This window comes from Sorex araneus, chromosome 6, assembly GCF_027595985.1.
Source record: "Sorex araneus isolate mSorAra2 chromosome 6, mSorAra2.pri, whole genome shotgun sequence".
Classification (NCBI taxonomy): Eukaryota; Metazoa; Chordata; class Mammalia; order Eulipotyphla; family Soricidae; genus Sorex; species Sorex araneus.
This window is the reverse complement of record NC_073307.1, coordinates 115,108,975-115,130,471: the sequence shown is the minus strand read 5'-3', so window position 1 is coordinate 115,130,471 and position 21,497 is coordinate 115,108,975. Positions and strand designations below refer to the sequence as shown.

General features: G+C 37.1%; 1 protein-coding gene across 6 annotated transcripts in view; it reads left to right on the top strand.

The window, feature by feature from the left end:
• The window catches only part of BTBD10 (BTB domain containing 10), a 75,836-nt gene that overhangs the window by 26,643 nt on the left and 27,696 nt on the right, over nt 1-21,497 (top strand). For 5 of the 6 annotated variants that reach the window (XM_055141361.1, XM_055141362.1, XM_055141360.1 and 2 more), the window contains one exon: nt 21,161-21,357. In XM_055141361.1, the coding sequence (XP_054997336.1) occupies nt 21,161-21,357 (197 nt within the window). Of the gene's footprint in view, nt 1-4,840; nt 5,145-21,160; nt 21,358-21,497 lie in introns of those variants that run through there. The other variant, XM_004613585.2, reaches the window with a different exon arrangement.

Genomic DNA, 21,497 nt, shown 5'->3' with positions numbered 1-21,497 from the left:
GTGTAACCTCGAGGGCAAGGTGGGAGAGAGAAGAGGAGGAGAGACTAGAGAAGAGAGAGATGCTGCAGTAGATCGAGAGAGAGGACGAAGCTGGGAGTGCGGGAGATGAGAAAGATAGAAGATTGAATAAATGGTACCTAATCAGCAACCAGCTTGGTCCCCGTTCTTCCGTCTCCTGTCCTTGGCCAATGGCCGTCTCGATCCAGCCCATACACAGTGGTTCCAGAGCACCGAACGCGGGCGGTGAGACAGAGCCGCTCAGAGAGCCTGAGAGTGCACGCGCCCTTCGGCGAGCTTTAGTTTTTTACACTTGTTTTATCTTGCTGCCCTCAGTATTCTGTTTCTGTCTTAAGGTTTTGTCATTTTGAGCATAATGTGTCTAGGAATTATCCTAGTTGAATCTGTTTTTGATGGGACCCTTCTGGCTTCTTGTATTTGGTTGCTTGTATTTCACAACTGTGGGAAATCGTCTTTTTAAAAAAATCATTTTTTATTAATTTTTGAGTGAGATAAACAGTTAAAGTTATCCATGATTGGGTTTCATACAACATTGCAACAACTCTGGGAAATTCTTAACTAGCTTTGTATAAATATTGGTTCTTCAAATTTGCCTTGGTCTGCAGGGACTTTAATGATTATTATATTGTTCTTCTTGAGCTCATCCCATAGTTCTCTGGTGTACTGTTAATTCCTTTTCAAACTTTTCTCTATCTTTTGTTATTTTCTAGAGATTTCAACTCACCTGGGTACTCCTCAGTCTTTTTCTCTGCTCCTGTAATTCTGCTGCTCAGAGCTTCTAATGAAATTTTTTTTTTTGCTTTTTTTTGGGTCACACCTGGCAATGCACAGGGGTTACTCCTGGCTTTGCACTCAGGAATTACCCCTGGTCATGCTCAGGGGACCATATGGGATGCTGGGATTTGAACCCGGGTCGGCCGCGTGCAGGGCAAACGCCCTACCCGCTGTGCTATCTCTCCAGCCCCTCTAATGAAATTTTTACATTACCTACCGTAGTCTTAATTTCTGCCTGTAGTTTCCTCTTTTCAGCTCTAATAGTTTCTTGTGACTACCTGTGTCATCATTTGTTTGATCTAATTAAACATCCTCACCATATTGTTACTAAGGTCATTTTCTGGTGGTTTTTACAGAGCTGGATTATTTGTGCCTTCTGTTTGTTGTTTTCACTCATTGAACTTGGTGGGTTTGTACACATTTCCCCATTGTTTTTCCTAATGTTCCTGCTTGCTGAAGGTGAATCATTGTAAGTTAGGTCATCCTAGAAGACTTTGAGGGATTAGGCTCAGGATTTCTCTTTTCCTTCTTTGTCCATCTCTACCCAGTGACAAAATATAACTGGAAGGGTGGAATAGCAAGCAGAGGTTCAGGAGCTGTGGTGTAGGTTCGTTACTATTGTGGAAGGGGTGTATGTGTGTTTGTGTGTGTGTGTGTGTGTTTGTGTTGATTTTAAAATTTACCAATAAGGTGTTTAATTTTTAATATGGTAAGAGCTAAAATGGACTGGAGCAATAGCACAGCGGATAGGGTGTTTGCCTTGCACGCGGCTGACCTGGGTTCAATTCTTCTGTCCCTCCCGGAGAGCCTGGCAAGCTATTGAGGGTATCCTGCCTGCATCACAGAGCCTGGCAAGCTACCGTAGCGTATTCGATATGCCCAAAACAGTGACCACAAATTTCACAATGGAGACGTTACTGGTGCCCACTTGAGCAAATCGATGAACAGCAGGACGACAGTGCTACAGTGCTAAGAGCTAAAATATTGAATTTATTAATTTGTATGTGAAGACCAAAATGTGTGCTTTTTGATTTTACTCGTTTTGGGGGTGCTGCTTTTCAATTCATGTTCTAGGGGTCAAGTTACAGTACAGTAGATAGGGCGCTTGCCTTGCATGCAGTGGCCCCAGGTTCAATCCCTGGTATTCCATCTAGTCCCTGGTGCACTGCTGGGAGTAATTCCTGAGTCCAGAGCCACTGAGCACCTCTGAGTGTGGGAACCCCGCCAAAAAAATCAGTTGCTGTTCTAGTTTATTTCCTTTGTACTGTTTATTGATAATAATTTTATCTGTAAGATTATAATGGTATAATCTCATTCGGTGAGGTACTATATATGTTATATGCCTTTTTCCAAGTGAAGTATATATATATATATTTCTAGTTTTTTATGTATTTTGACTGATGCACTGCCTTATGTAGTGCCATGGTAAAAATAAGCTATTGTTTATGTTCTAAAAGCTAACCACAATTTCACTGCTGTATTTCAGTAGCAAATATAGCTGTTCTTGATGTCTTTAGCATCAGTAACTTTTTGGTGCTCTGTTCTAGTAGACCGCAGCAATATTGGGCTAAGTGAAAAACAGTAAAGAGGAATATAAATTGAATATAAATGGAAAAATATATACAGGGGTTTGGGGGGTGGGATTTTTTTTTTTTTTAATCGAAAAGGCCGTAAAATCCTTTGAACTGTAACTTCATGAAACTAGCTTAGGCACCACTTTTTCCTTTGTGTTTAGGAACATATAATTTGCAAATATTTCCTTATTTAAATTAAAAAATTGACAATAATTATAATACTGCTAATGATAGAGTTTCATTGCATACAACATTCTCGTGCCATACCTCTGACCAGAACTTAGGATACTTAAAAGGGGCTGGATAGATAGTACAGTGGCTTAGTACAGTAGGGCTTGCATGCAGCCGACCTGGGTTTGATCCCCAGCTCCACATACAGTCCCTTAGTACCTCTAGGAGTGGCCCTCACAAAAAGATAAAAAAAAAAAATTCAACTTTTTAAAATGGTATACTTTTAGTAATTAAAAGATCTTAATATTACTCTTTTAATAATAAATATGGTAAATTAACAGGTTTTCAGGACTTACACTCAGCAAGCATTGTTTAGAATTTGCTTAGTTCAGGTTTTATAAAGTGTGTCAGTACCATCTCGATACGATGCTTTTAGTATCTGCATATGGATCATATAGAAGACAGTAGGGCATCTAATTGTGATAGTGAGTTGTAGTAAGTGAAATGAATTCTGAGCAACTCTTGGTGAAAATAAGACTGAACTAATCCATAGTTAGGGGAAATTTTTGTCAGGAACTTTCTGGAGAATACCTTGATTGGATCTGAAAATAGAGCTCTATAGATTGTATTACTGTCTCTATTTGACTAGTGGAAAAAATGAAAATAATAAACTTCCCATGGGCACCAGTGCTATAAATGGCAGAACTAATATCTACAGAACGAAGATACATTATTTTTAAATGTTTACATAACACTATGATAATGTACAAAGCAGAGAGAACGGGTAAAATGAACTCTTATATACTTAATCCGTAGCTTCAAATTTTCAACTTATGTTGTTATTTTGTTCCCTATAGGATTCTCCCTACTGTTAACTGTTTTTCTTTTTGATCTTATATACCTTATTTAGATATTTGAGTAAAAATTAGACAAAACAGTGATTTATGTTTTCATTTCTCTTGTACACAAGAAGTTCATAGACAGGCAATACCTGATGTAGAATTAACTGCCTTAAGATAGAGTTCAAACTTTGATTTTTTAAATTTTATCTCATGATTGCGAGATGGTTATTGTTGTACCAGTCATGCCCATTTTCTAGATGAGAAGAGAAAGGAGTAAAAACAACGGGAAAAGGACTTTATATACGTGTTCTCTCCCTTTCCCTCCCGTTAGAGACTAGATTTGTATAGGGGGTACCATGTGGTGATGGGGATTGGAATCTGGGCTGACTTCAGCCCTCTGATCTATCTCCCTTGCTCCAGTGGTTACTATCTTATGTGTGCTTACCTTTATGATTTCTCTTCCATCTAGTACAACTTTACCATATTTTCTTTTGAATGTGAGTTTGACATATTTAATACGGATGTAGAAGACAAGACAGGGAAGCTAATTTTGTCATCTTTGGTCTTCATAGTTCTTATGATCTTCTGCAAGTGTATACAAATGAATTAAAGTTAAAAATCACTGAACTTTGTTTTTGAGTAGTTTGTTAATATGTGTATAGAGGGTTTGGGTAGCTTGCTGAGGTTAAAGTTTATTTTAGATGTATTTGACCAGCATTGCAACTTTTTTAAACATTAGGGGAGATTCTTTTTCCTTTTTAAAAAGAAAACACCTTTCCGAGGTAATGTTAAAATGTCTAGATTGGCAGGATGCTAAAAGCTCTTGAATATTTGAATTGGGTCAAATACAACTATTTAAAACTCAGATCTGCAGTCTGCTCAGGTTACTAAAGATAAATGCATCATACATTTAGCATCAGACTTTGCCGCAAGGTTTTAGTCTCACATAGAAATACGCATGCTCATTTCTTCTGAGACTGCGTGAAGAATGAGCTTTCCAGTTTCCCTTTCAAATCACCTCGGCAGTCCCAGCAGCAGTTTACAGATTGGAAACTTTGGTTGTTTTAAACAGTAGTTCTTGGGTGAATTTTAAAAAGTATTATTACTGTGTCATTCTAGTTTTAAGGAGAAACTTTACTGCTCAGAACGTGGGTACACAATAAAACATTGAAAGAAGAGAAACTTAGCTGCATCTTTATTATTACTATTTTTTTTGAAACCTAGCAAGCTGGCAGAGCTAGAATTAGCTTTACAGATGGCATTTGACAACATCTACATATCACTAGCTTTATCTCCTGAGTTTTCTTCAGCCTGTCTGTCAATTACGATATCCAATCACTGCACAGAGATGAAGAAATGGGACGATCACAGCTCACAGGATGCTGTTTGGTTAGAAACGTCAGTGCTGCACAACCCACGGCTGAGTCAGTGTCTGTGAGAAAATGAACTGAATTAATATGTAGTGGGGGTTGTATCTCTGAACATTTATAGCCTAAATAACCGCAACAGCATTATTACACAGTAGAGAGGGGAAAGCTAAAGGAAGTCTGAAGTGAGGCAGGGGGGGAGAGTGGGAGTTTGATTGTTCAGAGAAATCTTGAAGATAATGGAAATATCAGATCTGCTAAAGTTTCCTAGTAATGCCCAAGGATGCTGACCTGGCTTTCAGTGCTGCATTGTTTGAAAAAGCAGAGTTCCTATCTACTCTGATTTCAAAATTTTTTTCTTGTTTCTGTGTGTCTACTTTGGCATATGCTAAAGGAAGGTGTGTATTCATTTATTACATGATATTGCTGGGTTATAATATATACATATATGGATATGAAAGATTGAGAGAGATATGTCTGTTTTATCATTTACATTTTGATATAAAAATCTTAAATATGCTAATTGTAATTTAGCTACAGTTTGCTTAAAGAGTATGTTTTTATTTTCATGTTTTTATTGCATTTGCAGTCATAAACTTCATACAACTTGAATGTGTTATCTTGGCATAAGTATAGAAAATTATTTAAGGAAAGATTAATTTTTGAATATGGAAAATAAAATTTAAGATAATGAAATTTCTAGAGAAGCTCAGTGTATTTTTACTTTCACATGAATAAAGGATTAGATGGATCACTTATGTAGTAGTACTTCACAGAACCAAATATATTTATTTGAAAATATTTTAATTGATTAGAATGACTTTTTGGTCTTTAAAGTACAGTCATTGAAAAGGATATGCCTAGATAATGCTGTTAAAGTAGAGTAAGCAAGTAAGTTTATTGCAAGTAGAAATTTAATAAATTGTCCTCATGAATATGATTTAAAAATTTTAAGAGATGCCATTGTTTATTAGACAATTTTAGCACAATTAAAAATATTTGACTAAACTTTTTTCTTATCTTCAGTACCCCTCTCCTACTGATTGTTTGGTGATTGGGGGAAAATATAACTTTTAAGAAGTTTTTTTTTTTTTAAATCCTTAAAATGATTCATATGATTCATATTACCTTTTCCTGGAGATGAGAGGATGTTCTTGTGATTTTCCATCTTAATTTTTGAAAATTTTGTCATCTTGCTGTCAAGATCTTTTTATGTAATTTCTAGTGGTATCCTTTGTATTGGCTCTGTGTGTGTGGTTTGGGCTTCAAGAGTGTTTTATTAAGTTTTAGTTATGAAAGCAGAACTCTTAAGCAAATCTTTATGTCCTTATAGAAGTTTATAATGATTCTTTTATAATAATGTATGTTATTGTAAAAGTGATATTCATCATATAAATTTGATAAGTATGAAAAGCACAGAATAAAATTAAAATATTAGAATCAAAAGAAAAATAGTTAAGAATATAATTTTCTGCATATATAATATAGTCAGATACTTAATGTTTTGTACAGTAAGTACAATACTTACTGTAAATGCTATTACATAATTTACCTATTTATGTTAAGAAATAGTATTGAATAGTATAATTCTTTTAAGTTTTATATGTTTGATATATTTTTATTTTGTAATTCCACTAATTTTTATTTGACCATCAGAGAGATCAGTATGATTCCTCAGCATACATTGTATTTTATTTTGGGGGCTATGCTCAGCAATGCTCAGGGCTTACTTCGAAGCTCTGCGCTCAGGGAGCACTCATGTCAGGACTTGGGGGACCATATGGGGTGCTAGGAATCAAACTCAGGTTGGCTGAGTTTAAGGCAAGTGCCCTATCCACTGTACTATCACTTTGGCGTCTCCTCCTCTTACAATTTTTTTCTCTCCTAAAAGTGAAGAGTGTCTTAAGGGATTAAAAAAAAAAAATTTAAATACTTTTTTGTATAGAAAGATTCTTTAAAAAATATTTATTGAATCACAGTGAGGTACAGTTACAAAGTTGTTCATGATTAGGTTTCAGTCATACAATGTTCCAACACCTGTCTCTTCACCAGTGTCCCCAATATCCCTCTACCCCACCCCTGCCTATAGGCACTTCTCTCTCTCTCTCTCCCTCTCTCTCTCTGTCTCTCTCTCCAATAAGAATCTCAAAGATTTTTATTGCCATTACACAGTGAATTATTTTTTAAGTTTTTTATTAAGGAATCACCTTGAGGTACAGTTACAAACTTATGAACTTCCATGTTTGCATTTTGTTTACATCCCTCCACCAGTGCCCATTCTCCTTCACCAGTGTTCCCAGTATCCCTCCCACCCTCCCACCCCATCCCCCACATCCAACCCCACCTCTGTGGCAGGGCATTCCCTTTTGTTTTCTCTCTCCTTTTGGGTGTTGTGGTTTGCAATAGAGGCACCGAGTGGCCCTCATGTTTGGTCTATAGTATATTTTCAGTGCACATCTCCATCCTGTGAGGGTCCTTAAACCACACTGTATCTGGTTCTCTATCCTACCTGCCCCTTCCTCCAGTGTGTGAGGCCAGCTTCCAAGCTTTGAAGCCAACCTCCTGGTACTTATCGCTACTATTCTTGGGTGTTAGTCTCCTATTCTGTTATTTTATATTCCATAGATGAGTGCAATCTTTCTGTGTCTGTCTCTCTCTCTTTCTGACTCATTTCACTTAGCATGATACTTTCCATGTTGATCCACTTATATGCAAAGGTCATGACTTCATCTTTCCTAACAGCAGCATAGTATTCCATTGTGTAGATGTACCAAAGTTTCTTTAACCAGTCATCTGTTCTCGGGCACTCGGGTGTTTTCCAGATTCTGGCTCTTGTAAACAGTGCTGCAGTGAACATTCGAGGGCAGATGTCATTTTGACTGTACTCTTTTTGCCTCTCCCAGGAGTGGTATCGCCAGGTCACATGGGAGCTCGATTTCTAATTTTTTGAGAAGCAACTGTACTGTTTTCCAAAAGGGCTGAAACAGCCAGCATTCCCACCAGCAGTGTAAGAGGGTCCCTTTCTCCCCACATCCACGCCAACAGCGGTTGCTTTTGTTCTTTTGGATGTGTGCCAGTCTCTGTGGTGTGAGGTGGTATCTCATGGTTGTTTTGATCTGCATCTCTCTGATGATTAGTGGTGAAGAGCATTTTTTCAAGTGCCTTTTTGCCATTAGTATTTCTTCCTTGAGAAAATTTCTGTTCATTTCATTGCCCCATTTTTTGATGGGATTAGATGCGTTCTTCTTGTAAATTCCAACTAGTGCCTTGTATATCCTTGATATCAACCCCTTATCTGATAGGTATTGGGTGAATATTCTTTCCCATTCTGTAGATTGTCTTTGTATTATGGTCATTGTATCTTTTGCAGTGCAGAAGCTTCTTAGTTTAATATAGTCCCACTTGTTTATCTCTGTTTTCACTTGGTTGGTCAGTAGCATGTCACCTTTGAATATACCATTGGCTTCAGTGTCGTGGAGGGTTTTGCCAGCCTTGTTTACAATGTACTTTATGGATTCTACACAGTAAATTCTTTAAATATCACTCCTTTCAGGACAAAGTAAATAAAATGTCTTATAGAATATAGAAAAAACACCTTTTTTAAGATTAAGAAAATGGGGCTGGAGTGATAGAACAGTGATTCGGGCATTTATTTGCCTTGCTTGTGATGACTGGATTTGATCTCTGGCATCTCAAATGGTCCCTCAACACATCCAGGAGTAATTCCTGAGTGCAGCTAGGAGTAACCCTTGAGCATTGCCAGGTGTAGCCCAAACAAACAAAATTTTATAAAGGAGCCCAAATGAGGTAAAACTTAACAATATCAGACCAAACAGAGGGATTTCTTCTATTTACAAAGATTTTCAAGGAAATCATAATAGTACATGGCAGTGAAGGAAGAAAAAAAAAATCCTTGTTTTTTCTTAGGAAACGCTTTGTTGAGGAGAAAGTAAAATTAATCATTAATATTTTGTCACTATTAATAGTAATGGTGATAATAATAATACATTTTAATGCTAGTATCAAAAAATGTAAACTAGTTATTTTCTAAGCCACTTGAAACAACTTACAGGAGTTGCCTGTAAAAACTGTTGGACCAAAGATGTAGCTTTGTGGTAGAGTACTTGCTTTGCATGTGTGAAATCCTGAGTTGAATCCCTGCCACTGCAAATATAAATAAATAAAAACTAAGAAGTAAAAACCCAAAACTGTACAAAAAATAAATAAAAACTAAACCAACAAATTAATGTTGTTTGTAATTTTGAAAAGTTTTAGTGTACAAAAAGCTAAAAGATGGGGATTCTAGACTTGATTTTCAAACAGGTAGATTTAGAACAAAATATGAAAATAGTTTATGACGAATTTGTAGAGAAACAGGTTAAAAAATGATAAAGTGCCAGAACAGTAGTATGGGGATAGGGCACTTGCCTTGTTGGCAGTTGACCTGGATTTGATCCCCAGTATCCTATATGGTCCCCTGAACACTGTCAGAAATAATTGCAGACTGCAGAGCCAGGGATAAGTAAGCCCTGGACACTGCCAGGTATGGCCTCCAAATACAAAAACAAAAAAATTACAGGAGTTTGCTAAAAATACATTTTTATTGAAACTTTTTTTTTTTCTGATGCACTTGGTAGACAAGTGACAATATATTTGGCTTTTTATTTTTGGGCCACACTCAGTGATGCTAAGGACTTCCTTTTAGCTCTGCTCTCAAGAATTATTCTTGGTAGACTGGGGTGGGAAGGCATTTGGAATACTAGGGATTGAACCCGGGTTGACTTGTGCCCTCCCTGGGTCTAGTAGGCCCTTAAGCTTGATTTTTGGAAATAATTTTTTTTTATATTACTGAGTATATGGACTGGAGCAATAGCACAGCGGGTAGGGTGTTTGTCTTGCACTCGGCTGACCCAAGTTCGATTCCTCTGTCCCTCTCAGAGAGCCTGGCAAGCTACCAAGAGTATTCCACCCGCACAGCAGGGCCTGGCAAGCTACCTGTGGCTTATTGGATATGCCAAAAAAAGTAACAAGTCTAACAGTAGAGATGTTACTCGTGCTTGCTCGAGCAGATTGATGAACAACGGGATGGATGACAGTGCTACAGTGCATTACTGAGTATAATATCAGGGGGAAATTAGCTACAGTTGATAAGTGTTAACTTACATATTTTTTATTTTGTTGAATGAGCCTATTCAGATTCTTTTTGATCTTGGGGCAGAGAGCAGTATCAGTGTTCTTTGTCTTACTGATCAAATGTAAGTTACCAAATTTTTAAGTGATAGTGAAGAAAGAAAAAGTAATAAGCTGAGTGATGCAAAATTATCTCATGAGTCTGGATTGTTGAACTAAATTGGAACTGAATTGAGTTTGTTAGAAGTAGGCCTGAAAAGTGCTAATATGTACATTAAGGTAACCTGGCTTTATAGCATCACATATGGAAAAGACGTGGTGTGGGTTGTTGGCACTGAACTGAATATATATAGTATCATTGTTATCATTGTCATTTTCCCCTTCTCTCTTTTCTCTCAAATATTTCCTTGTAATTGATGGAAAACAAAGACTTTATATTTAGACTTTGTATTTAGTTCTGAAGTAGGAAGCCTTATCAACTTAAGGTACAAAGAACTTAAAGTTGTATTTATGAACTACTCTGGTGGATATTAAAGAATCTTAGAAGTAGAAACTTTTTTCATGTATGTGAAAAACTGCCCTTTGGAAAAGAAAATTGTCTTAGTTTGAATCAGATATGTAGGAGGTTAAAAGCCTGAGCTCAGAAATTAAATTCTTATGTCTGTTAAAAAAATACAGGCATATTAAAACTTTTGAGAAATTATTTGATTAAATGTCAATTCAAACGAGGCAATGTCCAAATTAGCAGAATCTCTGATGACTAGTACAAAGTGAAAGACATATGAGCAGAAGAAAGAGGGAGTAGAAATTATATTAGACAAAGAGCATATTTATTATTATTACAAGGTTACTTTATGGGAATGCGGGGGTCTATCAGGCAGATTAACCAGTGCAATTTAGCTGTTCCAGATAGGCTGGGTTAAAGTTCTATCATAGGAAAAGCTGAAACTTCTTTTTTTTTTTTTTAAATTTTATTTTATTGAATCACCATGTGGAAAATTACAATGCTTTCAGGCTTAAGTCTTAGTCATACAATGCTGAAAAAACCATCCCTTCACCAGTGCCCATATCCCACCACCGAAGACAAAAAAAAAAAAAACCACCACAGCATACCTCCCATCCCGCCCACCCCCGCACCCCCGCCCCCGCCTTGTAACTGATAAATTTCACTTTACTTTCTATTTACTTTGGTTACATTCAATATTTCAACACAAACCTCACCATTATTATTAGGAGCACCCCACTAGAGTCAGACGTGTTATGAAGAGAAATGAGGTTTTGTATTTCTGTACTTTAACAACTAAGTCCAGGGAGATTTCTTCCAGATATTCTATCATTGCAAGCTTGTAAACCCCATCTGTGGTTGTCATAATATGGCGGTCCCCACGCCCTTCATCTCCGGGAAGGGACAGGCGAGAGAGAGAAATACCTTTCCCCTCCCGGGCGGGCATGGGGTCACAGCTTAGTTCTCTGGCAGGAAACAATCTGCTAGGAGCAGTCCATGTTGTAGTTGGTTCAGCTGGGTCTGGATTCACGCGGGTGCAAAAAGCTGAAACTTCTTTTGCAGTGCCAGCAACAGAACCCAGGACTGCTCACATGGCAAGGCAAGTGCTTTATGATTGAGCCACATCCCAAGCCCAGGAAGACATGGTACCTCAGTTTGGTAACATGGGGATTGTACTAATATATGGTTCATTGAGCACTCCGGTTTACAAAACCAGAAGTAGGGTTTCGTGCATAAAAGGTTCCAGCATCATACCCACCAGAGTGTTTGCTTTTTTCCTCCATTGTCCCAGTCTGTCCTCCTATGCTATCTTCACATTTTTGATACTTTCTACTGAAACTGTTCTCAGTTTCTGTTGCCTTGGGCATGTTACTCCCTACTATGTTTCTTTAATTTTATCAAGTAAAGTGGTACTTTCTGTCAAAGTTTTTAATATTTTTGTCTTTGATAAACAAATGCTTTATGTTATTTGAAAGAAAAGATGCTCTTGGTGGCCAGTTAATGACATATCAAACTTGCTACTGTTAATGTTTCTGCCTCAGTAGGGTTGCTGATATGTCTGACCCTGGGATTTTGGGAAGAAGAGAAAGATACCAGGATTTAGTAGGACTAGTCAAAATGCTATTTGTCTGTATTTTCTTTTGTTTTAGGGCCAGACCTGGTGGTGCTCTAGGCTTATTCCTGACGGCATTCTTTGGTCCATCTATCTGTGCTGTCGGTATTGAGTCTTGCTTGGCTGCATATAAGCAAGCACTGTACCCACTGTACTATTGCTCCTGCCCCTGAGCTATATTTTCTTGCTAAAGTTATCTTTTAAGCTGGGATAACCTGGGATCTGAGTGTCATTTTAAATGTAACTATGGGGGGAGAATATATAAAACAGTAGACTTTATCATACAGCTTTTGAGAGCTTAGCCCACTCTTCATTAAGATTTTATTAATCAGCCTTTTTTATTGGACAACTGCCCATATTATTAGCTAAAGAATAAAACACTTATAGAAGGGGCTAAAGCAAAACAAAACAAAACAAAACACCAAAAAACACCTGGGGCTGGAGCAATAGCACAGCGGGTAGGGCATTTGCCTTGCACACAGCTGACCCAGGTTCAATTCCCAGCGTCCCATATGGTCCTCTGAGCACTGCCAGGGGTAATTCCTGAGTGCAGAGCCAGGAGTGACCCCTGTGCATCGCCGGGTGTGGCCCAAAAAGCCAAAAAAAAAAAAAACAACCCAAAAACCAGAAGGGGCTAGGGGCTAAATTGAGGACTCTCCCAAGAAGAGAAATTTGCATTACATTTTTGGACTGTTGATACAAAAATTTAATATTAGTTATTATCAGAGTTTGATACTTAGCACAGGGGTTAAAAATTTTATAAAAAAATAAACGTGTATATATTTCAACTTTTATATATGTTAAGTATATATAAGGGGGACTCCCGAACAGTGCTTGGGGGCCATGTGGTGCCAGGGTTTAAACTTGTTCTTGATTGCTGCTTGCCCACGACTACTGAGCTGTCTCTGCCCTGATGGATTATTTTGCTTGTATGGACTACATTGTCTCTCTTACAACCCATTTTTCATTTAAGAATGAAAATAGCCAGAAGCAGCATATAAATGAATGGGACATGACTATGTTCTAATTAAAATTTGTAAAATTAGGTAATCATTTATATTTGTCCCAAGACTTAATTTCTCAAATTTTTACATATTATAAATGTTCATAAAAATATATTTAATTAAAAGTTTTTCCCCCAGTACTAGAGATTGAGTACAGTGGGTAAGACACTTGCCTTGCACACAACCAACCTGAGTTCAGTTGCTTATAAATCCTGTCCTATTTTTCGCCATCCCCCGCCCCCCCAATATATTTTATTTTAAAAGGGTTTTTAAAGCTGGAGCATGGTGTTGGCATAGTAAAAGGAACAGCTTATATTTTCAAGATAAAAAGAGGATTTAAGATAGTATTTTATTATTAAGGACAAACTAATTTGAAGGGACAGCTTCTGAAATTTACAAGGTTGCTTACTTTATCATTATGTGCTCAGAGGACCATATGATACTGGGTCTCCTGCATATAAGACAGACACTTTTGCTCTTTAAACTATTTCCACACCACCAAAAACAAAACAACAAAATCTGTTTTTGAGGGGTTACCTTGGGGCGACACCCACCAGTATGTGAGGGTTGTTTTCAGTTTTGTTACCAGGATCATGCAGTGCTTGAACCAGGTCAGATGCATGTAAGGCAAGCATCTTAACCCTTGTACTCTGTCTTACCCAGAAAGTACTTTAGAATTTCTTAAGTTATTAAAAATACCATATAAACTGTAATGCTAATATTTTTACATACCACACAGTAACTACAACAATATAGTTTGTCAACAAATAGCAGGGAAATAGGTATTTCCTGAAAGTTGGTATACTCTGTAACTTCAGCTAAATTTAAAAAAAAGTATTTAATAATATATATACCTGATTTTGATGTTAATTGCTAGGACTGTTTAAAGATAAGGAAGACCACACACAGAAAGTACTATCAGGGCTCAGAGACATAGTACAGAGGGTAAGACTCTTGTCCTACATGAGGCCAATCTGGGTTTCATCTCCAGTGTCCCATTTGTTCCCCCAAACATGCCAGGAGTAATTCCTGAGTACAGAGCGAGGAGTAATCCCTGAACATAGGTGGGTGCGGCCTCAAAACAAAACAAAACAAAGCAACTTTATATTTGTATACTACACAAGGGATGCCAGGGATTGAACCCAGGTTAGTCTTGTGCAAGGCAAACACCCTATCTGCTGTACTATTGCTCTGGCCCATATGAGTTCTATTTTAAATCTTGGTATATACAGATATATTCACCAACATTTGATTTTGTTTTATTTTGTATTTGGGCCACACTCAGCAGTGCTTAGATCTTACCCCTGGCTCCAACACTCAGGGAGTGAGGAATCGAACCCATGGCAGCAGGGAATCGAATCCATGGCAGTCCCAGGTTGGCCATGTGCAAGGCAAGCACCTTACCTGCTGTCCTATCTCCAGTCCCAAAGTTGACTTAACATTTGATATAGTCACTCTTTTAATTTAGTCTTTTAAGGCAAGCAAACACCTTACCTGCTGTGTAACCTTTACGATCCTCCATATGAATTTTAGAATCAGTTTATTCACCTTACCAAAGAAACCAGCTCTGTTTCAATTAGAATTATAGCTATAGGGGCTGGAGAGATAGCACAGCGGGTAGGGCGTTTGCCTTGCACGCGGCTGACCCGGGTTCAAATGCCAGCATCCCATATGGTCCCCTGAGCACCGCCAGGGGTAATTCCTGAGTGCAGAGCCAGGAGTAACCCCTGTGCATCGCCAGGTGTGACCCAAAAAGCAAAAAAAAAAAAAAAAAAAAAAAAATTATAGCTATAGGTCAACTTGGAAGAATTGACATCTTAACTTACTGAGACTTCTTGGTTTACAAACATGATAAATTTCTCCACACTTTTTAGGTCATCTTTTATTTCATCAGAGTTACGGCTTTCCACATGTCTTCCAGAGCTTTTGTTAGGTTTATTCTCCTGGTTTTGAAGCTATTGTAAATGATGTTTTAAAATGTTTAGTGTCTGATTTTTCATTGCTAATACACAGTTGTTACTATTATTTTCTTTTTGGTGTGTTTTTGAGCCACACCTAGTAGTGTTCAGGGCATACTTCGGCCTCTGCACTCAGGCAGTCTTGGGGATCATATGTGGTGTTGGGGATTGAACCTGTGTTAGGTGTATGCAAGGCAAGTGCTATAGTGAATGTATTCCCCTATATGAAATTCTTTGGTATCATTTGTAATTCTTTGCCTGTTTTCTAATTTGTTTTATATTAATATAACCTGTCATGTTTTCTTTTGACTAATTTTAATAAGTTCTGTCTTTATCTTTTATATTGAGTCTTTTTTTCCCTTCTATTTTTATTTTTTGGGTCACCCAGTTGTGCTTTTTTTTTTTTTTTCCCCTTTTTGGGTCACACCCGGCGATGCACAGGGGTCAGTCCTGGCTCATGCACTCAGGAATTATCCCTGGCAGTGCTCAGGGGACTATATGGGATGCTGGGAATCGAACCCGGGTCGGCCATGCAAGGCAAACACCTTACCCCCTGTGCTATCGCTCTGGCCCCTCCCAGTTGTGCTTTGGGGTAACCATATGGTGTCCTGGATTGTACTGGGGCGTCTCCCATTTAGCTCTCTGCCTCTGTGTGTGTGTGTGTAACATTTAAATTTGTTTCCTGGAGGCAACATATAGTTGGATTTGGCAGCATTTATATATCATCTGATTATCTTAATGTGATTATAGATATGTTTAAGTCTGTCATCTTGCTACTTATTTTGTTTGTCCATTTTGTTCTAATTTCCTCCACTTCTTAGAGTTCAACCCTTGTTTTGTCCTCTGTGTATATGTTTTATTTCCTTTGTTAGTTTAACTAGTTATTCTTTGAGGGGAAAGGGACTGTAGAGGGGAGTGTTTAAACTACTCCTGGCTCTATGCTCAGGGGCTTAGAGGTTTGGTGCTTAGGGTTTGGTGCTTAGAAATATGTGGTATTTAGGATTGAACCCGGGTTTGCTACATGCAATATAAGTTCCTTAATTTCCATGCTATCTCTGGCTCCTAACATTATTCTTTCTTTCCTTCAGTGATTATATTAGAATGTCTTCATCTTTATTGTAGTGTACATTTCAATTTATTATTTAGAAACAAAGCTTTACAAAAGTGTTCTGTTTTCAAAAACAAAACAAAACAAAAAGTGTTCTTCTGTTTTCAAGTTATATTTAGTAAACCACATGCTATATTATTATTGTTAAAATTAATTAAATGTAAACAAAAAATGATTTCCCATGTAGCTACTATTTCTAGTATTATTTCTTTATATGGTTTTTATATTTTAATCTAGCATTTTTGATTTGTTTTTGGCCCACATGTGGTGCTTAGGGCTTACTCACCGGTGGGCTTGGGGGACCATATGCAGTGCCAGCAATTAAATCCAGGTAGGCCATGTGCCAGGCAAGCATTCTGTCTCTCCAGCCCCTCATCTGCCTTTTTTTCCCTTTCTGTTCAAAGGATTCTTTTTCTCTACTTGTAGTATAGGTTTGTTTCTTATGAATTAGTTTATCATTATCATGTGCATCTAAAATGCACTTTCCCTCTGATTTTTGAATTATTTTTATAGAGATTTTTGTTTTGTATTTCTTTTGAGTTTTATTTTTTCGTGAATGTGTTTGATAGTTTAGTGTGCATGTTGTATCTGTGAGTTTGTAGCTTTCATTACATTTTTGGGAAATGTCAAGATTACAAATGTTTTTTCAGTTCCTGCCTTCATGGATCCTGTCTATACCTATATATTTAGGCAGTAAAATTGATTTATCACTTAACTCATGCTCTACTTTTTAAATTTTCTGTTTATTTTATTTTGGATAAAGGCTATTGCTCTATCTTTAGATTCACAAATATTTTTCTTTTGTAATGTATCTCAATTTTGTAATATTCAGAGTTTTTTTAATCTTTAATAACTCATTATTTTTATGGCTGGGTGTTTGGTTTGTGTGCCTCTATCTCCTTCCCTCCCTTCCTTACTTCCTTTTTTTTTCTTTTTTGGCTGTGTTCAGAATATTTTGGGGTGCTTATATCAGACTGTACATTCAGTCCTTGTTAATTTTTTTCTAGAAGAAGGTGTTGGGACTCTCTTTACCTGACCTCAATTGATATAATCTCTAACTCTTAAACACAGCATGAAACACTTATCTTCTCTGAACTTATTTGTCCTCATTTTCTGTTCACATTAGTTTTGCCCGTAAAGTGCTTTATGAGTCAAAAATCATTTAATTAGACTAAGTAGAGTATAATTAGCTTTCTCTGACATCTTTTTGAAGGACTGATTCACAATGTAGTTTAATTGTGAGTGAAAAATATGAAAGTATACTATGACACATTTAGGTTTATTTGAAATGTAAACATTTTAGAAATGAGGCCAGTATTTTCAGCAGAAATCTTAGCAGTATTTGAGTTTTTAGCTATTTGGTAGAAACTCTTTTTCAGATAGTCAGAAACTCTTTTTCAAATAGTCAGAGCTATTTGGTAGAAACTCTTTTTCAGTTAATCAGTCTGTTTGACCCTTACTCAGATGAAATATCCTGCATTTACCTTGATCTTTATTGTGTTTGTACCCTGTTTATTATCAAGAGATGCATATTTAGAATATTTGCTCAGAGCATATTTAAAATTGCACAGCTAAGACTGGAGAGATAGTATAACAGGCAGGGTGCTTGCCTTGCACATCCAACCCGGCTTTGATTCCTAGCACTATATTGTCCATATATATATTTTATATATGTATGTGTATGTATGTATAGTTCCCTGAGCCCCACGAGGAGTAATAATCCCTGAGTTTAGAGCAAGGAAGAGTAAACTGAGCATCTTAGGTTGTGCGTGACCCACAAACAAAATACAAATGAACAATTTACTGGTAGAATAATCTGAATTATTTTTTTTATTACATGATTTGCATTGTTAGTATGGATTGTGTCCTCTTTTCCTGCTTTAGAACATGAGCCAGATATTTCAGGTGTTTTTTTTTTAAACAAATGCAATAGAATCTTTTGATTTGTTCATTTTGAAGAAAAATATCTCTCAAGGATAAAATCCTGCTCTGGTCTTTCTTACTGGAAAGAAGGTGGTGGTTAATTTTTTTTCCTGTAGATTTATGAGATACAGATGACTGATAAAGATTGATACTTTGTCCTTATTTCCTTTGAAGTAACTTTAAGTGTACATGCAAGGTGACTCGTATTATATATCTTTGTAATCTGTTACAATGAAATGATGATTGATTTTTGTCATGAAATAAACCACTAAAAAAAACAAAGCACAGTATTAATAGCTAACAGAAGAGAGCTTGAAGCAGGACTTTTTTGAATCATTGAAAAGATTAAATTTTAACTAGTCTGACTGATTAAGGAGAATTTAGGTAATATTTAGGAGGATACTAGAATTAATTACGCTTACTAGGTTTCTGTGTTACCTATCAGCAGGTATCTTGTGTCTCAGAGCACCTTGTATTTTGGGGCTTTAATGTTTCATATGTCATCATTAAATAAGCTAATATTTAGTAGTAGATTTTGTTGTGTCAAATGCATTGATGGTCAGTTTAAACTTCATTTAATCTCGTAAAGTAAATAGAATATATACAGAACTCCAAAATGTTAAGTAGCATTTGATGTGACATTTAAGTGTTAAATATACTTTAAGACTGTATTACTGTAAAGGGCTGGAGTGGTAGCACAGCAGGTAGGGCTTTTGCCTTGCACGCAGCCGACCCGGGTTCTATTCTTCCGCCCCTCTTGGAGAGCCTAGCAAGCTACAGAGAATATCTCGCCTCCACGGCAGAACCTGGCAAGCTACCGTGGCGTATTTGATATGCCAAAAACATAACAAGAAGTCTCACAATGGAGATGTTACTGGTGCCTGCTCAAGCAACAGGATGACAGTGACAGTGATTACTGTAAAGCTGTGATTTTTTTCCCCCTCTTTTTGTTTCGCAAACTAATTTTAAAAATCATGAGCCTTAATATATATTAGCACTGTAGCACTGTCGTCCCCTTGTTCATCGATTTGCTCGAGTGGGCACCATTAACATCTCTATTGTGAGACTTGTTATTACTGTTTTTGGCATATCAAATATGCCACGGGTAGCTTGCCTGGTTCTGCCGTGTGGGCGGGATACTCTCGGTATCTTGCTCTCTGAGAGGGGTGAGGAATCGAACCTGGGTCAGCTGCATGCAAGGCAAACACCCTTCCCGCTATGCTATCGCTCCAGCCCTAATATATATAGTTAATATATTCTAAAATAGAGAATTTCTAAAATGTCTTAGATCTGGCTCTCATTTTTATTCTGTTTTTATACTTGTGATGTATCCTATTATTAAAATCTTATTTGTCAACAGTTGGCTTACTAATTACTAGTCCTAATTTGCATTGATGTATTCTTCCTCTGATTTTAAAGTGTTTATTATCATCTAGCATTCTTTGTTCATATTTTTGAAATAAATTTAGTCATTTTGTATTTGACATTTGGGATAACATTTGATTTAAATTTCTACATGCTAATTTAAAAAAAATGTTCAATGCTTCCATGTAATACTGCGACATTTAGAATTTATAAGCTCCTTGCAGAGCATCTCTAATTTAGTATGGTGTTGCACACGTAGTGCATGCAACGTAATATGTGCGTGGTTCTTCAGACAATTTTAGGCCATATTAATTTTCAGTTATTCACTTCTTTCTAATAAATATACTCACCCTACTGTGATCTACAATGTTTAATTTTTGGCCCTGTATAGTGTTTTTTTAGAGACACATTTAGTATAGTATAGAAGTTAAGGTGCTTGACTTGTAAAGAAGCCAACTCTTACTAAGTCTCTGTCATTGCCTGATTCCCTGAGCACTGCTAGAAGTAAGCCTTCAGCACAGAACTGGGACTGTCTCTGAACATATTAAGATGAGGCTCAACCTCTCTGTTTTTTTTTTTTTAAAAAAAAGATAAATGCTACTTTAAATCAGTATTTTATTTAATTTTCTTTTTTTCTTTTTTTTTGGCCACGCCTGGCTGTGCTCAAGGCATACTGCTGGTTCTGCTCATACTCAGGGATCACTCTTGGTGGAGCTGGGTGAATATATTTGGTGCTAGGGATTGAACCTAGCCACATGCAAGGCAAGCACCTTTTCTACTATACTTAATCTTCCCGATTTACTCCTGCTCTCAAGCAATGTTTTGGGGCTGGAGAAATGCGTGAATGAACTGAGTATTCTTTGTACACAGGAGGCCTAGGTTTAATTCCTGGTATTGTATTGTCCACAGAACACCAGCAGGAGCAACACCAAGTACTAAGCTGGGGAGCAATCCCTGACCTTTACTGGATGTGGCTCCAAGACAAAAATTTTGAAGAGTTAAATAATATTAGAATATATTGGTGTAGATTATAAATTTACTAATAAGTAGATTTATTTGAGAGTAAGGTTAGTTACTTTGCACTGTGCCTCATATTTTGAGTTTTAAAAACTGGTGTTTTTTAAAAACTGGTGTTCTTTCCCTTTGTTTTCTTTTTGAGTTTCACCTGGTGGTGCTCCTAGGTTGGTGCTCTGGCAGTGCTCAGGGGACCATATATGGTGCTGAGTATTAAGCCTGGGTTGACCATATTTGAGACAGGTACCTTAATAGCTGTACTACCTTTCTGGCCTCATTTATTTCCCTCTCATTTTGTAACAAAGAAAATGAAATATTAGAATGCTATTTAGATCCTTATAGTCACCATCACAGCCTCCCCGCCACTATGTGCACAGAACGCTGTCAGAAGTTAACATTTCTGGGTTTTAGTTTTTGATCACTGAAAAGTGATTAAATGCAACATAAAGTGTACAAGCTTTGAAGTTTCAGAATTAAGTAGTTTCAGAAATCAAGTTTCAGGATTAAGTTACTTTATTTGTTGCCTCAAAATATCAGTGGTTTTAGGCAGGAGATAGCTTAATGGGTGAACATAGGCTTTGTATGTGGTAGGTCCTTTGTCCCATCACTGGCACTGTAGATAGTTCCCCAGGAACTGCTAGGAGCAACTCCTGAGCACAGGGGCAGGAGTAGCCTCTGAGTATTTAAAAATAAATTTAAAAATGTGTGTGTATACTTTATATATAAAAAACTATTTTTCTCTTAAAATGAGGTTATTCATGTTTTTATTGCTAATTTTCTTTTCTAATTTATCAGCACTCCCTCACGTGTTGCTAAAGGAGCTGTTGACCACACCAAAATGAGTCTACATGGTGCTTGTGGGGGACACGAACGATCAAGAGATAGACGAAGATCAAGTGACCGATCGCGGGATTCATCACATGAAAGAACAGAATCTCAACTAACTCCTTGCATTAGAAATGTTACTTCTCCAACCCGACAGCATCATATTGGTATGTAAAGTCAGCTGTCTTTCCCTCCTCTTTAAAGCATACATCCTGCTGGTTTTGTTTGGTTTTTTGGAGGCTGCCCACACTAAGTGATGCTCGGACCCTGTTCCTAGTTTTGTACTCAGGAGTGACTCCTTGCAGTA